The sequence below is a fragment of the Dromiciops gliroides genome, chromosome 2, assembly GCF_019393635.1.
Source record: "Dromiciops gliroides isolate mDroGli1 chromosome 2, mDroGli1.pri, whole genome shotgun sequence".
Taxonomy (NCBI): Eukaryota; Metazoa; Chordata; class Mammalia; order Microbiotheria; family Microbiotheriidae; genus Dromiciops; species Dromiciops gliroides.
The window spans coordinates 581,366,636-581,384,510 of NC_057862.1; the positions used below are offsets into that span (position 1 = coordinate 581,366,636).

The 17,875-nt window shown below is 39.7% G+C and overlaps 1 protein-coding gene across 2 annotated transcripts in view; it reads left to right on the plus strand.

Annotated features, from left to right (window-relative positions):
* SPRED2 (sprouty related EVH1 domain containing 2) overlaps positions 1-17,875 on the plus strand; it is a 180,884-nt gene that overhangs the window by 143,460 nt on the left and 19,549 nt on the right. For both annotated transcript variants that reach the window (XM_043987882.1, XM_043987884.1), the window contains exons 3-4: positions 687-855; positions 8,698-8,762. In XM_043987882.1, the coding sequence (XP_043843817.1) occupies positions 687-855; positions 8,698-8,762 (234 nt within the window). The remainder of the gene's footprint in view (positions 1-686; positions 856-8,697; positions 8,763-17,875) is intronic.

Consider the following 17,875-nt stretch of genomic DNA (forward strand, 5'->3'; position numbering starts at 1 on the left):
CAAGGGAGGAGAGAATTTTAAGTCAACACTTTGAAATACAGTAGAAAGAGCAACAAGGATAACAATGCTGGTATTTAAGTAGTACTTAAAAGTTTGCAAAAGAGCTTTTCATACATTATCTCACATGAATTTCATAACAGCCTGTATTATTCTCATTTTAAAGATGAAGAAACTGAGGCTCAGAGAGATTGTGTCTTGGTCAAACTGATAGTATGGATCGGGGACAGGGTTCCAAGCCATGTTTTCTTGATTCCAAATTTAAACACTCTATTATTGCCATATGGACCAAAAAGATAAAGAAAATGCCTTTGACTTGGGGAAGGTGGGGTGGTAGAGGTTGTGGAGTGGCACAGTGCCTGGTACATACTAGATGTCTAAGACATTTGTTGATCGGTGACTTTCAAGAGACTAATTTTAGTAGAGAAGCAAGACTGCAGAGAGTTAAGTGGGTGGTAAGAAAAATGAAATAATGTGTTTAAAGTATTCATTTGAGAAATTTGGTAGCCAAAATGAAGAAAGAAACAAGGTAGCAGGTAGAAAAGAAGCAAGGAATAAAGGTGGCTTGATTTTTGTTATTGTTTTTGGAGTTACTAGACCACACGATGCCATCTCTTCATAACTAGGCTTCTAGACCCCATTAAAACCATCAAACTTGTAACTATACCCATGTATTTAAATCTTTTTAGGTGGTATTGGAATGCTACGTAAGAAAAGACTTGGTCTACACGAAAGCAAACCCAACATTTCATCATTGGAAAGTTGATAATAGAAAGTTTGGGCTTACTTTCCAAAGCCCAGCTGATGCACGAGCCTTTGACAGAGGAGTGAGAAAAGCAATAGAAGACCTGATTGAAGGTACTGGATTCTCTTAACTAGACTGGGCTAACTTCACATGGGGATTGTGTGGTTTTTTTCAAGTTTCACAAATCTTTTTTAATGCTGTATGTTGGGCGTTATAGGATTTTTGTTTGTTTGCTTTTTTGGCTTGAAGGGTATTTCTTGGCAGTGCTTTTGGACTGGATTAGATGGCTAGATGCAAAGACTTGGTATCCAGTCCAGCCGACATTTATTAAATGCATACTTTTTGAAAGCCATTGTTCCTAGACACTGGATATACAAAGATTAAACAAAAAACAGGCCCTTGCCCTCAAGGAGTTTATCCTCTCCTAGGAGAATTACAGAGCAGGTCTAAACCACCAAGGAAAGGTATTTCCCATAATCAGTGATACATGTCCTGAACCTTGAATGAAGACAGAGAATCTAAGAATGGCTCTGGGGAGGGATACTGAAGTGGACTCCCCAAAGCAAAAAAAAAAAAAAAGAAAGAAAAGAAATGGGCCTTATGATATGCAGAAGTCATTTAGGTTAAAGGAAACCTTTCAGCAACTGCTACCCATGACTTTGGGATACTTAACCAAGACAGGTAGCATTCTTGATCAATCGAATGTGTTGAAATTCTAGAAATGAATTCCATATATAGATTTCACTCTAGTCCTGTCCCCAGAATGCCTTTGTTTTGGGGTATATCCAGTTGGCTCCAAATAAACTCACAGTCATATTCTGTGAAGAAAAGACTCCAGGAGGCTGAGATTCTGGGAAATGATCCAACAATTTGTACCCTGCCCCCTGGATTCTGATTTAGTCTGTGATCGATCAGTCAAATAACTGATAGATATTTATGGAACAGCTCCTGTTTATGTCCATAGGGTATCTAGCACAATGCTGAAAACCTGTGGTCAGTCCAGGAGTGAAGCCCAATAGTACCTGTTAGCTTTTAAATGGACAGAGTCTCCTATTCCCCTTCCCCAGCTGTTCCTAAGAGGCAGCTGATTGCAGATTTGCATAAAGTGCTAAACCTACGGTTAGAAAGAGCTGAGTTCAAATGCATCCTCACATATTAGCTTTGTAACCCAGAGTAAGTCATCTAACCTCTGTTTGCCTCAGTTTCCTCAATTGTAAAACAAAGAGAAAAGCACAAACCTCCCAGGGTTGTTGTGAGGATCAAATGAGATAATATCTGTAATATGCTTAGCACAGTGCCTGGAACATAGTAGGCATTTAACAAATGATTATTTCCTTCCTAATCTAGAATACTTTAACTGCAGATATGAGGCAGAATCTCACCATCCTCAGAAGGTAATGAACCAGAGATTATATATTTTGGAACTAGAAAGGACCTCAGAGAGCATCTAGTCTAACCCCCTCATTTTACAAGTGAGGAAACTGAGGCCCAGAGAAGTTAAATAGCTCTCCAGAAGTAGTAAGTGACAGAGCTGGAATGGGAACACAGGTCCCCAACCCTAAATACAATACTCCTTCCATTGTACCACTCCTACCATTTTCAGGAACCTATGTTCCCAAAGGTATTTAATACTTTATGAGGTACCCAGATAGGTTTCCATTAATTTAAAATAGTTTTGTGCTGCATTCCTTTTAGGCAGAGGCTCGGACTAGAAGACCCTCTATGCCTTACTATATTGACAACCATGAGGCCAAAATATCAAGAAGTACTAATATAGCCTTCTCATTCATTAGTTATATTAATTAGAGAATTGGAAAGGACCGTAGAGGTTGTCTAATCCATTCCCTCACATTTTACAGGCAGCATCCTATGTTCTCTCTGGATGAGTAACAAAAAGGGATTTAGATTTTTGTTCATCTCGTAACCTTTGTGCTTTCCAAAGCACAAACTGGCTAGTTTATTTTTTTTTTAAATGGAAGAATGAATCAACTTTTTGTATCTGTGAGTCCATTAATAAAAACACTATATTTTAAGATAAAGCTAAAAAACCTTAGCACTTAGCTCATCATAGTTTTCTTTTATATTATACATTCTAAAGAATAGGAATCATAGAATTCTAGAAATTGAAAGGAACCTAGGTCAATTAGTGCAGTCCCTCTTTGCAGGATTTTACAGTTGAGGAAACTGAAACCACAAGAGGTCAAGAAATTTGCCACCCTGCCAGTTAATGCTCTTCTCCCACCCCTTAAATCTAACTTCTATTTCTATTTATTTCTTTCTTTTTTTGGTCAGGCAGTTGGGGTTAAGTGACTTGCCCAGGATCGGGTCACACAGCTAGTATGTGTGTTAAGTGTCTGAGGCCAGATTTGAATTCAGGTCCTCCTGAATCCAGGGCCGGTGCTCTATCTACTGCGCCACCTAGCTGCCCCAAGAGCCATCTTTTATACCAAAGTTGTTGTTTTTTAAGAGGAAGAAGGAAAGATTCAGCAAAATCGATTAGTAGTCAGTCAGCTAATAAACATTTATAAAGCGCTCACTATGTGCTAGGCACTATTTTAAGCACTGGGGATACAAATAATAAAAAGAATCCCTTCCTTCAAGAAGCTTAGAGTCTAATGGGGGAAGACAGTACCCAAAAGGAAATTGAAAAGTAAGGAAAAGGGGCAGCTAGGTGGCGCAGTGAATAGAGCACCAGCCCTGGAGTCAGGAGTACCTGAGTTCAAATCCAGCCTCAGACACTTGACACTTACTATCTGTGTGACCCTGGGCAAGTCATTTAACCGCAATTGCCTCACTTAAAAAAAAAAAGGCAAGGAGAGAAGGATGCTATGGAGGCATGATGGAGCTTGATCCAAAAGAACACAGCCTAGGGGCAGCTAGGTGGTGCAGTGGATAGAGCACCAGCCCTGGAGTCAGGAGGACCTGAGTTCAAATCTTGCCTCAGACACTTAACACACTTACTAGCTGTGTGACCCTGGGCAAGTCACTTAACCCCAATTGCCTCACCAAAAACAAAACAAAACAAAAAACAACAAAAGAACACAGCCACATGGAAAATGGAAGCTTGGGGAGGACTCCTTTGCTCCGTGGGCCAATCAGAGGGGTAGAGGGTACTGATGAGTACTTAGGCTGTTACAATCTTGAAGGATAATTAATTTCCTGATAACCAGGTTCCTGGCACCATGATCGATAGAGTCCAGTATATCCAAAACCAAAACCTTGATTTTATACAATGTTCCACATCCATGGATCCCTTTGCCTCTGCAAAGGAATAGGGTGATGGGTCTTCCCATATCTCTTCTTTGAGGCCAAGCCTATTCTTTATAATTTCACAATATTCATCTTCAGCTGCTACCAACAGACTTTTAATTGTTAATTCCAGTGGTCGTTTTTTTAGACCTTAAACTTTTTCACCCTTTAGCTTTTGACATTGTTGGGCAGACATCCAGGAAAAGGATGGTTTTTTCTACCTTAGTTCCTGAGACACCATGTTCTTCTTTCATCTCTCTGCTTCTCCTTTGCTGTCTTCTACTCTCTTCTTGACCTCTTAAGGAAGATAAAGGAATGGTGAAAGGAAACAGGCATTAGTAAGCACCTGCTACGTGCCAGGTACCTTACTGAGCACTTTACAAATATTATCTCATTTGATCCTCACAGCAATCCATGATTACCATTTTATAGTTGAGGAAACTGAGGCACAGAGTGGGTAAGTGACTTTCTGAGGGCCACACAGCTAGTCTGAGGCTGAATTTGAACTCAGTTCTCCCTGACTCCTGGTCCAGCACCAGCTGCACCAGCTTGCTTCCTCTAGATGTTCGCCATTGGTCTGTCCTGGGCTTTTTCAACAACCTCTTCCTTAATTCCCTGGCTTTTACCTATTGCATCTACAGACATGACTTTTACATATCCTTCTCCACCTCGACCTTTCTTCAGAGCTTCTCCAATTGACTATAGGACATTTCTACTCAGGGGTGCTACCTTAAGCTTAATACATACAATCTGAGTTTCAAATTAAAAATTAACAAATGTCTCAATTGCTTACTATTTGCAAAGAACCTCTATTTGGGCAATGTAGTGTGATGTATAAAGAAGGGGACTTGTCATCAGAAAGAACTGGGTTCAGGTCAATCTTCTCTTACTTATAACTATATGACCAAAGTCACCAAGTCACTTGAATCCCCTGAGCTTCAGACAACTCCCCAAGACTTATCCATTAAGTTGTCTGCTAAGAGTTCTGTTGGTGGAGGGTGGTCTGGCACTAATCACATCCCAGATCCTTGGGTGTTATATTGATGGATGCATAAAGCCCTCAGCTTTGAGCTTCAACATTTCTGGCAGTGGTTTTGTCATGGACCCAGTCTTCTGCATCACATCCTTTGTGTGGTCGTTGAGTCTTCCTTCTGCCTACCTCTCATATGCAGTCAGTTTTGAATATGCCTCCTCAAAATCTCTCACCTTTATTCCCATTTCTCCATGCTCACTGCTAACACTTCATCCATTACTACCACCCATTTACACTGCCACCATAACGTTCTAAATAATTTGATTCTTATTCTCCTCTATTCCATCCTTCACTTTGATTGCAAGATATTTATCTTTCTTTTTCATTGATCTGGTCTTAGGAACAGATGAACACTGGGCTTGGAGTCAGGAAGACCTGAGTTCAAATCTGAACTTAGACATTTAATAGCTGTGTAAGCTAGAGCAAGTCACTTAACCTCTGTTTCCATTTCTTCCACTGTAAATGGGGGATAACAATGTCTACCTCGTTGGATTGTTATGAAAATTAAATGGGATAATATTTTTAAAGCACTTAGCACAATGTCTGACACATAGTAGGAGCTTTATAAATGATCCTTCCCCAATTTCTCCTGTCTCTTTAGTGGCACTCTATTATATATCACGTTCAAACGCAGAAACCTACACAATCTGGAGAATAATCTCCCTTTGCATTCTTATTTCATTTGACTTCCATACGTCATGAAGAAGTACAGTTTTGTACTTTGGGGTAACATCACACCAAAGATATTAGGCACAACAGTGACCTTGTTTGGTGCCATTCTAGACTGATCACAATCTTGTACTCTGAAGAAAAACTCCTGAGTAAAGAAAGGATGGTGATGATCTTGGTGACTTCTATATATTTTAACAGCCTGTCCTTTGAGTATACTCTACTGATTTTATTTTTCATTGACTTCAGTGAAGAAATTAACGTTATTCTTCAGAAACAGCTCTGGGTTTTTTTGTTTGTTTGGTTGGTTTTGGGGGTTTTTTGGACATGGATAGTAGTACAGTGGTATTTGTTTCTTAATGAAACCAAAAATTAAAGAAGGAACTATATTCTAAGGGGAAAATTCATTTTCTATTTTTTGTTGTTGTTGTTTTTCCCTAAATAGCATGGAGTTTACGGATTTGATCCAAAATGACTAAATATTACCTATTGAATTGTGTCACAGTCATGCCATCCAAGGTTGCCCACAATGGATTACTAAGCATGGCTGTCAGAGTTGGTGGCTAGGATCCACGGGCATAAACCTCCAGGGATATTCTGCCTTCCAGCGAGCCGACCCTGGATTCCTCCCATTGAGAAAGATATATGACTAAGGATGACATGTGAATAGCCAAGTCAGAACTTCCTTTGGAAGATATATTTGGTTTATTTCTTTTTTAAAAAATTGTTTTAATCTATTTGAGCAAGAATAGCATGTTCTTCACTCATTATTGGGTGTGGGAAGAGATGGGTGAAAGTAGCCTTTTTAAAAAGTGCATGGCCTCAAACTCACTTAAGCACACAAAGGTTTTAGTCTATTATTAACTGCAACTGTGTGATGGCTGAACAGATAAAAAATAATTTTCCAAATTTAGGGTTGTTACAGACAGCAAGTGTTTGAAATGTAAGTATGAAACATACCTTCAAAATTGTTGATGAAATGGACATCATTCCACATCTCTGTTATTAACAATCACTAGCATTTATGTAGCTCTTTAAGTTTTGCTGAGCACTTTGTATCTATCATCTCATTTGATCCTCAAAACAGTACTGGGAAGTTATTATTATTACCAGAGTCACACAGCTAGTACATGACTGAGGCAGATTTTGATTTCAGGTCTTCCTGACTCTAAATCTATAAACAGCACCACTTGGTTAGTGGTTAGGTGTTGCCCCTGTTACCTGGAATGGATTCTGCTCCATCTTAATTTGTCTAGACAATATCATTTTCTTGGCTCTGTTGTCAGTACACTCTCTAAGTTACTTTAAGTGGGCTTTGGGGCATCCGGGTGGCACAATGGATAGAGCACTGGCTCTGAAGTCAGGTGGACCCGAGTTCAAATCCAGCCTCAGACACTCACTAGTTTCATGACCTTGGGCAAGTTACTTAATACCAATTAAATTAAACCCCAAATAAATTTTAAGTGGGCTTTGAAGGGAGGAATTCTTGTGTTCAATTGAAGTCATTATAGAGAGAGGGGCATATGTGCCAGTAGTATGTTTATTTGGTTGTGCCATTTCAGGCACTGCATTTTAATATTTAGACAACTGTTCTTCACACTTTTTGTAGGGAGATATTTTGTTCTTCTTGTGTATTGGCAAAGGAGGAAATATAGACTCCTAGATTCAGAACTAGACAGTCCCTCAGAGGCCATCTAATCTACCCCCACCTCATTTTTTACAGATAAGAAAACCAAGGCCCAAGTTAAGTGGCTTTGCCAAGGTCACACATGTAGTATCATTATTCCTGAAAATCCTAACCAAGGAATGGGTCAGAGCTTAATTTTTAATCACTTTACACAAAGGGGAGGGGAGGGAGACTGAATAAAAAGCTGATAATGTTGTATATATTTTTTTCTTGCCAACCAGTAACTTTATTTTAATTACTCCACACATTATTAATCTTGATAGGGCAAGAAGAGAGGGTAGGGCCATTGCTGCTTGTAAATATAAGCAATTTTTTGATTGTTTAGTCTCTTTTCCAAGAATATTTATATAGACTTGCATACCAGGATGAAGAAAGATGTGAAGTTGTAAATAAACTTAGCTTTTGTAGGCTGATTGCTGTTCCACGACGAGATAAGCTGGGTTGGTTTTTTTGTGGGTTTTTTTTTTCCCCTGACATGCCCCTAGGTTTTAGCTGAAGACAGCAGGGTGTAAATAAGTCCCCAGAATTCTAAGTGCCAACAGAAGAAGCAGTGCAGTTAAGGGTCCAGAAATCCAATCTTCAACCTTTGCCAGAGATCTTTACTTTTAAATCATAAGAGTTGGCATAATCTAGCTTTTAAGAGTCCTAGAATGTTCGGATCTGGAAGTGATCCCAGAAATCATTAAACCCATTTCCCTCATCCTACGCTATGAGAAAACAGGGCCAGAGAAGTTGCCCAAGGTCAAACGGGTCATTAGTGGCCAGCCCAGCCACTGCTTGTTAACCGGCTTAAGTAAAGTTCTGCTCTGATTCCTCATAGTGGCATAACAATAACCCTTGGGATCTCAAATGCTCTCTCAGTGAAGCGTAAACTGTGAAAGGTCCTACCAGTGCAAATGAGGCTTCAAGGACGGCAGATCTAGTAATGAACTGGACTGTCTCATTTGATGATAGACTGATCCCCAATCTGAGAGGCTCATCACTAGAGGGCCGGCCCTTTGTTTGGCCACCATGATTTATGGAACCCATCTGCCAAAACAGAGGTGGTTCCACTCAGCCATCAGTGGAAGGGTCTGTAGATGCTCAATAAATCACAGATCTTGAGGCATCTAGAGTGTAAAATGTTTGCTGCGTTTTTGTATTTTGTCAGTGTCGATCCATTTTGACCAGAAACACAGCAGAATATTAGCTAAATTGACGTTGTTCTTGAAAGTATAACATATTCCTTGTGGTCAACTTTTCTTCTATTTATATACACACACACACACACACACATATATATATATAAAATTTTTCTTCTTCCCATCTCCTTTCTAGGATCTACAACTTCTTCTTCAACAATCCATAATGAAGCCGAGCTTGGAGACGACGACGTTTTTACAGTAAGTGCACTTAGTCCGTCGGGTTTGTGTTGTTGTTGGGTTTTTTCCCCCTCCTTCAGATAATTGGATGAAGAATCAAAAAGGTTCCATTTATGGGTTCCAGTTACAGGCATGAGATAAGGCTTTCAGACTGTGCTTGATTCTTTTCTTCAGATACTATCATTGAGCGTGTGTGTACTTTCACATTTTCATCCATTCTGATTTCTTGTTCTTCAGGCCTTGTATTGTCCTTGGAAAATTTAATATCACACAAAGCATCAATCCTCCAAGGGGTTCTGCACTTTCCTTTAAATATACTTCCTTATGTAGCTTTAAAGTAGATTTCTTTTTCTTCCTTTTTTTTTTTTTTTTGAACATGGCTAATGCAGACATCTGCATCCTTCCCAATGGGGAGGGGAAGGAGAGGCAGAGAATTTGGATGTTTTAAAAAAAAAAAAACAATAAAAAGTCTATGCTTCAAATAAATAAATATTAATAACTTTAAATAAAATAAATTTAGTAAATAAAAAATAATTAGAAATGAAAAGACCTAGAGAGAATAGAGGTATATATAGGGATTATAAGGGAAAGGCATTTGATTAAATGTTTTAGGGCCCAATCAGTTGCTTTCTGTGATGATTTGCATTGTCATTTAATGTCAGACAAGTACTTTGTCATATGCCCAGGGCTGGGCTGTGGATTTCATAAAAGTAGAAGATAAAGAATCTCTGCCCTCCTGTTAGGTAAAGAAGAGTGATAGAAGACAGGTTTGGTTTGGTTTTTAAGATCCATAAGGCATTTTATAATTAAGTATGACAGGTGTTCAAAGAAGGGGCAGAGTAATATGGGCTGGAGATGATTGGAAAAAAAAATTGTGGAGGAGGTGAAACACTTGGGGGCTCTTGAAGAGGGGATCTGGAGTGAGAGGGTTTGACTTCCAATTCTTCGGCTGCTCCCTACTACCCATGTGGTCTCTGGAATATCACTTAATCTCCCCGTGTCCTCAGTCTCCTGCTCTGTAAAATGAGAGGGTTAGGTTTCATGTTCTGTCGAGCTCCTAAATCTGTGATCCTATGGGGAAAGACTCAGAGCTAAGAATGACCATCATGTGTGCACAGGACAACGAGGAGACCCTGCCTGACTTGAAAAGAGCCACCCACAGCGGTCATTTACCTCTGTGAGATGATTGGTGTGGTGTGGATCTGAGCAGGCTTCCTTGAGTCCTCTGACCAGATTCTCTCCACAGTTGGCATGTTGCTGATATCATCTGTTTCTTTGTCACAGTTTACAGAGACAAACAACAGCAGGCGGGTTAAAAGGTGGCTTCCTGTGCTCGGGAGCAAAGTTATCCTTAGCAGCTGCTTCCCAGCTACCTGCCAGCGGTGATTTATAGAATGGAGGGGGGGGGGGGAGGAGGCCCGATTGAAGCCAGAATAGTTTATTGCTATCCTGTTATCTGTAGAGATGTGTTTGCTCGAAGAGGTTAAAGCCTGTTTCTTCTACATTTCTTTCTCATACCTATAAAACTGGGGTAGAAAGTTTATTTAATTTACCTAATGAGAGATGAGGCACAATGGAATTATAGAAGGGGAACTTAGGGATTATCTAGTTCTACCCCTTTATTTTTCAGATTTTTAAAAATTAATTTTTTAGATTTTTTTTTTAAAAGGTTCAGTCCAGAGTCAGAAAACGGCCTGTTTTAAATCACATTTAGATCAAGGAGCAAATGTGAGACTAGATTCTTGAGTTCTCTGGATCCCAGTGTTCTCAAATCAATGTACTTAAAAATAGGGCGTTTTACTAATGGGCAAAAGATCTGAGGGGAAGGAAGGTTCTATCAAGTTATACTTAATGTTTTACATAGCTAGGTTTTAGCTGAGGAGGTCTGTTTAAAAACCTCCCAGTGGAAAGATGTATAGAGACCCACAAACCAGGAACAAAGAGTTCTCCTACAGCCTCCTTATATTCATAACTATGGGAGTAAATGATCTACTGCTGAAACTCAAGTGAAAGAAATGAGCAGCAATTCTTAAATAATGTTCATTCTTACCCTGGAAGGTGAGTGAGGATTCAGTGGTCCAAGTCATTTGTGTCTTATGCTTGTATGGAATGACTGCTTAGGAGTTTTTAGTATTTTTTTTCTTTATGAGAAGCTGGGACACCAGCCCACACACAATTCGGGATTAGTTGAGTAATGTGTGTGTTTGTAAAACTAGCCTTGTGCAATATATTCTCTAGTATTATATGTTCAGTGTAGGACATTGGAGCTCATTTCCCAAGTTTCATTTCTGTGAGCTTTTGATTATTCAGATTTTATATCATTATCACTTGCTGCACAGCCTTTTAAAGAGTTCTATTTCTTCCTCAAAAAAATGCATTTATTGATCTGCGTATGTGTAAGTTGCATTTATCCCCAGCATATTAAATTTTAAACCTTACAGTCCAGTCTAACATCAGAACTCTTGGATTCTTGCCACTCTTCAGTAGTTTGCTTATTATTCCAGTTGTTTTACATGATACCAAGGGTAATGCAGCTTTGGGGATCTTCTGTGGGGGTCAGCACTGTCATGTGGAGATCTCCATGGGACTCTGAGCAATATGAATTGGTTCAGGAGTGGAGTGAATTGGATTGAAGACAAAGTGCTGAAAATACACTCCAAACGTAGGTTACCTTTTAAGATCACAGTCTAAATCCACTCTATATTCTTAGGTGGATCACATATTATTTCCCCTACCTCCAAGCCAAGCTGGGACTCTTTGCTGATCCCTGTATACCACATTCCATCTCCTACTCTGTGTCTTGGCATAGTTTGTTTCTCATGCCTGGAACATACTCTCTTCTCACTTTGGAGGATCCTTTAGATCCCTTCAGGGCTCAGATCCAAGAGGCTTTTTCTGATTCCTGTAGTCATTAGTTCCCTGCTCCTCCACCCTCCCCATCACCAGTCATTTTGTATTTGTTTGGTGTTTTATTTATCATTTGGTATTTTGCCCCGCTAGACCACAAGCAACTTGAGAGCAAGGACCGTTCCATGTTTTTGTGTCTGTGTCTCCAGAGTAGTATGTAGAATAGGTATTTAATGTTGAATTGGATTTTCAGATCAACAGTCTTGCTGCATTTCTTTGTCCCTCTTCTTAGAGCCAATAGATTACCTAGCCCTCTCTGTGCATGTTACCTGCCTCTCTAACCCTCCCTCCGCAGATTAGCTGAATCAGCCGTCTCTTTTTAGCAGCTTGAGGGGCCTGTAGTTTCTGTAAATGGGGTGAGTGGATTTCTTCCCCAGCCTAATGCTTTGAAATACACAAAGGGGCACTTTGGAAGGGGCATTTTAAGTTTATAGAAGCTCTCCAAAACGGTATGGCGGGGAGTCAGGTTGCCAGATAAAAAATTAAAGAACACTGGGTTATACTTAGCTGGCTGCCAAATTCCTGTTCTTTAGCGATATCAGTTCATAAAAATCTGGCCCTGTATATACGGTTGCAGTCTTCTAAAGCCATTCTTAATCTTTTTGGATAGATAATAGTAGCCTGTTTAAATTATGCAGCTGAGGGGTGTGGGTGGCTGTGGGGGAGGGGGGAGTATGTATAAATGCTTGCTCACTATATAGTCTAATCTGTAATCTGTGGTTGTCTTCTTGGCATTTCAGCAGCTGTTGGCTGTGTGAATAGCAAAATTCTGATTTTAAAACCAAGGATTAAGGGGTGTGTGTGGGTGGGTGTGTGTGGGTGGGTGTGTGTGTCTGTGTGTCTATGTATGCATATATGTATACATATATTTTTTTCCAGGTATTTTCCCCTATTGTGTTAGTAGCTTTTACAGTTCATTAAAAGCCACAAAAGAATGGGATTTCCTGGAATCTTGTAGAGTAGTCTATTAGCTTCTGGGGTTCACCTCCCTCCTGGTTTGGCCTGTGATTTATTGGAGTAGCATAGTGAGCCCTCTCTCCCCTCCCCTTCCCCCACTTTTGTCTTGAAAAGGATTAGACTAAAGTGATAAAAAGGATTTGATGGAAGGGAAGTCAGGGGAGATAAGTCTCAAAAGTGAATATTTTAGGCTTGCTTTTTGTTTTCCCCAAATCTTATTCATAAGGAGCTAAAATTTCATGTGGATGTTAACATCTTGTTTAATGGACATTTTTTACATCATTGATTGTTTGGGCTGTTTTTCCCAACTCTTAACAATTATATTAAAAATGTTGAGACAACATTATGGATCCCTTGAAGGGACAATCTCAATTTCTTTCAGCCAAATGAATTTTTGCAATTTGCTTTGTGTGTTGGGGAGGGAAGAATTAGAAAGAACACAATAGCTCTAGTAAAACAGACACCACTGTTTTTCATTGCTGGGTATTGAACTCAAGGGAGTTTTATCTTCATAAAGAGGTGGAATTCTATAGCTCAATTAACCTTTTAGTGGCTGCCCCTGTATTCACTGTAGCCTATTAGGAAGCAATCTGTGCTTCCTGTTTGGGGATTTGGGTGGTCTCTTTTCTGTTGCAAGGATGCATCCAGTGTGGATGACAGAAGTTAATGGGGAAATGTTTGAATTGCTGTGAGATGAGGAAAACCATAGACATGTCAAGTCCTTAGAACCATTGATCTTAGAGACAAAAGGAACCAAAAAGATAATCTAGTCTGGTCTCAGCCTTCCAATACTTTTTTATTAGTGCAGTGAAGCAAGCATCTGATCCCCAGAGATTTTTTAAAATTTTTATTAATATATTTTGTTTACATTACCTTCATTTCTGAATATATCTCCCTACCCCTACCCAATAATAAAAAAAGAAAGGAAGGAAAAAAGTGATTTATAAAAATTAATTGGGGTAGCTAGGTGGCACAGTGGATAGAGCACCAGCCCTGGAGTCAGGAGGACCTGAGTTCAAATTCGACCTCACACACTTAACACTCACTAGCTGTGTGACCCTGGGCAAGTCACTTAACCCCAATTGCCTCACCCAAAAAAAAAATAATAATCAGCACATCAACGGAGTCTGGCATTATATGCGGTATCACCCACCTGTATTCGCTCACCTCTGCAGAAGGAGAGAGGTACGTTTTCTTATTTCTTTGGAGCTAAGTTTGGTCATTTTAATTACATAGTATTCCATTTTCTGACTTTGGTTCCTTCACTTATGTTGTTATAGCCATTGGGCATGTTGGTTTTTCTTGGTTCTGTTTACTTAATTTTACATCAGTCCTTATCAATCTTTCTATGATTCTCTAACTTCTTCATATTCATCATTTCTTAATGCTCAGTAATATTCCATTATATCCAAGTACCACAATTTGTTTAGCTGTTCCCCAGTCAGTGGACATCTAATTTGTTTCCAGTTCTTTGCTACTACGAAAAGTTGCTACAGTGAATATTTTGGCGTTTATGGGACCCTTTTTCTGTTAGACATCCCTGGAGATTTTTTAATGACCTGCCCAAGGTCACAGTTGGCTATCTAGTGCTGGATTGAAGACCCAGAATCCAGGGCTCCCGCCTTCTCATTTATTACCTTTTCCATACCCCAGCTCTTTTGCTCAGTTATGTTAGGTATATTTACTAAATTCCCATTGGTGTTATCTGAAACAAGAATAAGGAATGCAATAATAAAACGGCAGGGCTGTCTCTGAACAGAGGCAGTGTGGCTCAGTGGAAAGAACAGTGGATTTGGGGTCAGAAGACCTGGGTTCATATCCTAATTCTGTCTCTTATTACCTATGTGATCCTGGGCAAGTCATATCACCTTTATGGGCCTCAGTTTCCTCTGTAAAATGAGGCGTTTAGAACTTGATAACCCCTATGGTCCTTTTTGACTCTGCATATGATTCTATGATCTATCCTTGGGCCTATAAGAAAGGGAAAGGGCTGAGGAATAGAGGATTAACAAATTTCAGTTCCCTCAGAGATGGAGGTTGCTACCAGTTCATTTTGTTTTGTTTTTGCGGGGCAATGGGGGTTAAGTGACTTGCCCAGGGTGTCTGAGGCCGGATTTGAACTCAGGTCCTCCTGAATCCAGGGCCGGTGCTTTATCCACTGCGCCACCTAGCAACCCCTAGCTACCAGTTCATTTTGCAAATAGCTATCACACTGCAGAAGAGCCTATGAGGGCAGGGGAATAAAGAAAAAATGCAAAGTATTTTAGGGTGTCTGCATATGAATAACCCGGGGTTCTAAAAACAAGACACCCAAGTACTGGTCTTTCTCACCTAGCCATGATAAAGAACACTTAGATGGACACTTGTTTAAAGAATAATGTAATAAACTGACTATCTTTGAAAGCAATACATGGCATTGATTTGAATTGACTGAAGAGGAAAGAAGTGAGATAGAAATCGGCCACTCCAGGCCATACCTAGCTCTTATTTGCTTTGTGATAATATAGCTTTATCCCCAGCATGTATATTTTTTAAAAATAAAATAAAGTAGCACCAGATTAATTCCCTGATTGTTTGAATGGCAGATTTCTGATAATTCCATTGTACTCTCAGGGGACCCCCCCCCCCAAAAAAAAAACCCAAAGGTGTGTTAGGTGTCTTTTTAGGACATTCCCGTGTGTTTTGCTTTCTAACATTTAATTGAACAGGGACATAGCCTATAAGAAAATCCAAGTCTCCACCCTAGTGGGTCAAATTTCTAGCCATAATTTTACCAAGAGTGTAGAGGTTCGTTCCATGCTGAGAGCATGAACTCTTGCCTTTCTGAGTTCCCCATCTCCATTTTACTGGGTTTTTTGAGTGTTGGGAGCAGTTGTTGCTAATGTTAATAACCCTTTTCCCAGGCCAGGGCAAGGTTATAAATGAGTTAAAATTTCCCTCTCTAGAGTTCAATGGAGTGTTGGTGTAGGGACCGTTACAGAGGCCGAAGGCTGTTTGATTTGGAAATTTGCATGCTTTGCTTAACACTTCCTTTAAGGGAATGAATGAAAACTTCTCATTTTCCCAGTTTCTAAGCTTTTCCATGAGAGAGAGAGAGAGAGAGAGAGAAAGAGAGAGAGAGAGAGAGAGAGAGAGAGAAGAACAAAGTAATAGAACGTTAGCCCATTTTTCCTCTTGTGGAATAATGCTACTCTTGGGTCTTAGTTGCCTTGTCTGTAAAATGGGGCATTGGGCTTAGACAACTTTTAAGTTTTCTCCCACCTCCAAATTTATGTTCCTGTGATCCTACACCCACAAAAACTAAAGCCATCTTTGAAAATTGGTCTATACCAAATTCAATGGTGGTTTTGTTGTTTGTTCGTTTGTTTGTTTTGTTTTGTTTTGTTTTGTTTTGTTTTGTTTTGTTTTAGAACTGTGATTTCAGCCCTCCAACAATTCCCAATAGGGAGAATTGGCAAATTGCTTCTCATCCACAGCCCAGGGCTTTAGAGAGTATCTGAGGGCATGGAGAGGTTAAGTAATTTGCCTGTGCTTACACAGCTATTGTCTGTCAGAGATAGAACTTGAACACAGGTCTTCCCAACACCAAACTAGGCCTCATGTTCTAACTAGTTACACCAAAATACAAAATCAGAAGGGGGAAGGAGAAGATAAGATTTTGGTAAAATGAGTGATAAAACAATAACACTAAACATTTAAGGGTTTACAGAGCACTTCACAGAATTTATTTCACTTGTATCTAGAAACAATCCCATGAGTTTGACAGGGTGGGTATTGTTATTCCCATTTTATAGATGAAGAAACTGAGATGGAGAGGTCATGTGACTTGCCCAGAAAGGTCAGATATGGGACTCAAACCCAGCTCCTACCGACTCCCTGTTGTCCTGTGTCTTTCCACCACAGCCGGCTGCTTCTCAAGGTTTTGGGCCAACTCTGCCTTGTTCCTGGGTTGATCATAGTACTTCTCCTTTTGTGACATGAAGTGGTGGACCTGCTTTATTTCCAAAGTGTGTGCACATCTCTAAATAGTTTGCTGTTTAAAAGCATTTCCCTTGAGTGTCTTTTCTGTGAGCTGGGTTTGATGAGTATTTATTTCTAAATCCTTTCTAGTTGGGATACATTTCCCATGAAGCATCCTTTCTGTGAGCTGGGTTTATGAAAATGTCTTGAATGTATTGAATGCACCAGATTTCATTAATTTACTTTGAGGGTCAAAAGAGTTACCAAATATCAATAGGTGTTTAAATTGGCACATTCAGGTTATATAAAGCCTGACGTGAGGATCAGATTCCACATCACTCTGCTCTTCCTTCTAGTCTCCTTTTAGCTGATGGGCTGAATTTACTCAACAGCTTTCTTTTTTTGTGCGATTTGAAGTTATCATAAAGGCTGAAAATACCTCAGAAAACTGTTTGAGTAGATGCGATGGATGGCAGGTTTACAGCATGTTAAGGGAAATGATAATGTTTTATTTAATTCCTTAAAGGAAATTTATTTTTAAATTATTGGTTCATTTTGCTTCCTTACAACAAACCCCTAAGTAAACTCCCCTGTGAAGGAACATTCCCCCAAATAGAAAGGTACAGTGTGCCCATTAAGAATATAATACTAGGGGCAGCTAGATGGCGCAATGGACTAGCTGTGTGACCCTGGGCAAGTCACTTAACCCCAATTGCCTCACTTAAAAAAAAGAAAAAAGAATATAATACTAAGGAGGCAGCTAGGTGATGCAGTGGATAGAGCACCGGCCTTGGATTCAGGAGGACCCGAGTTCAAATCCAACCTCAGACACTTGACACTTACTAGCTGTGTGACCCTGGGCAAGTCACTTAACCCCAATTGCCTCACCAAAAAAAAAAAAAAAAAGAATATAATACTAATATGGATGGCTAGATGGCACAGTGGATAGAATGCCAGGCCTGGAGTCAGGAAGACTTATCTTTCTGAGTTCAAATCTGGCCTCAGACACTTAATAGCTATATGACCTGGGCAAGTCACTTAACCCTGTTTGCCTCAGTTTCCTCATCTGTAAAATGAGCTGAAGAAGGAAATGGCCAACCACTCCAGTATCTTAACAAAACAAAACAAATGAAGTCATGAAGAATTGGACATGACTGAAATCATAGAGAAACAATATTCTGGTCAAATGCAATGTTCCATATCAATTGTTGTTCAATGTTGAGTTCTATTTACATTGTTCTAGTCCTTTCATATATTTTTTCTTTTGGTTCTGATTTCTTTTGTGTGCTCTTAGACCTCACTGGGCCTCA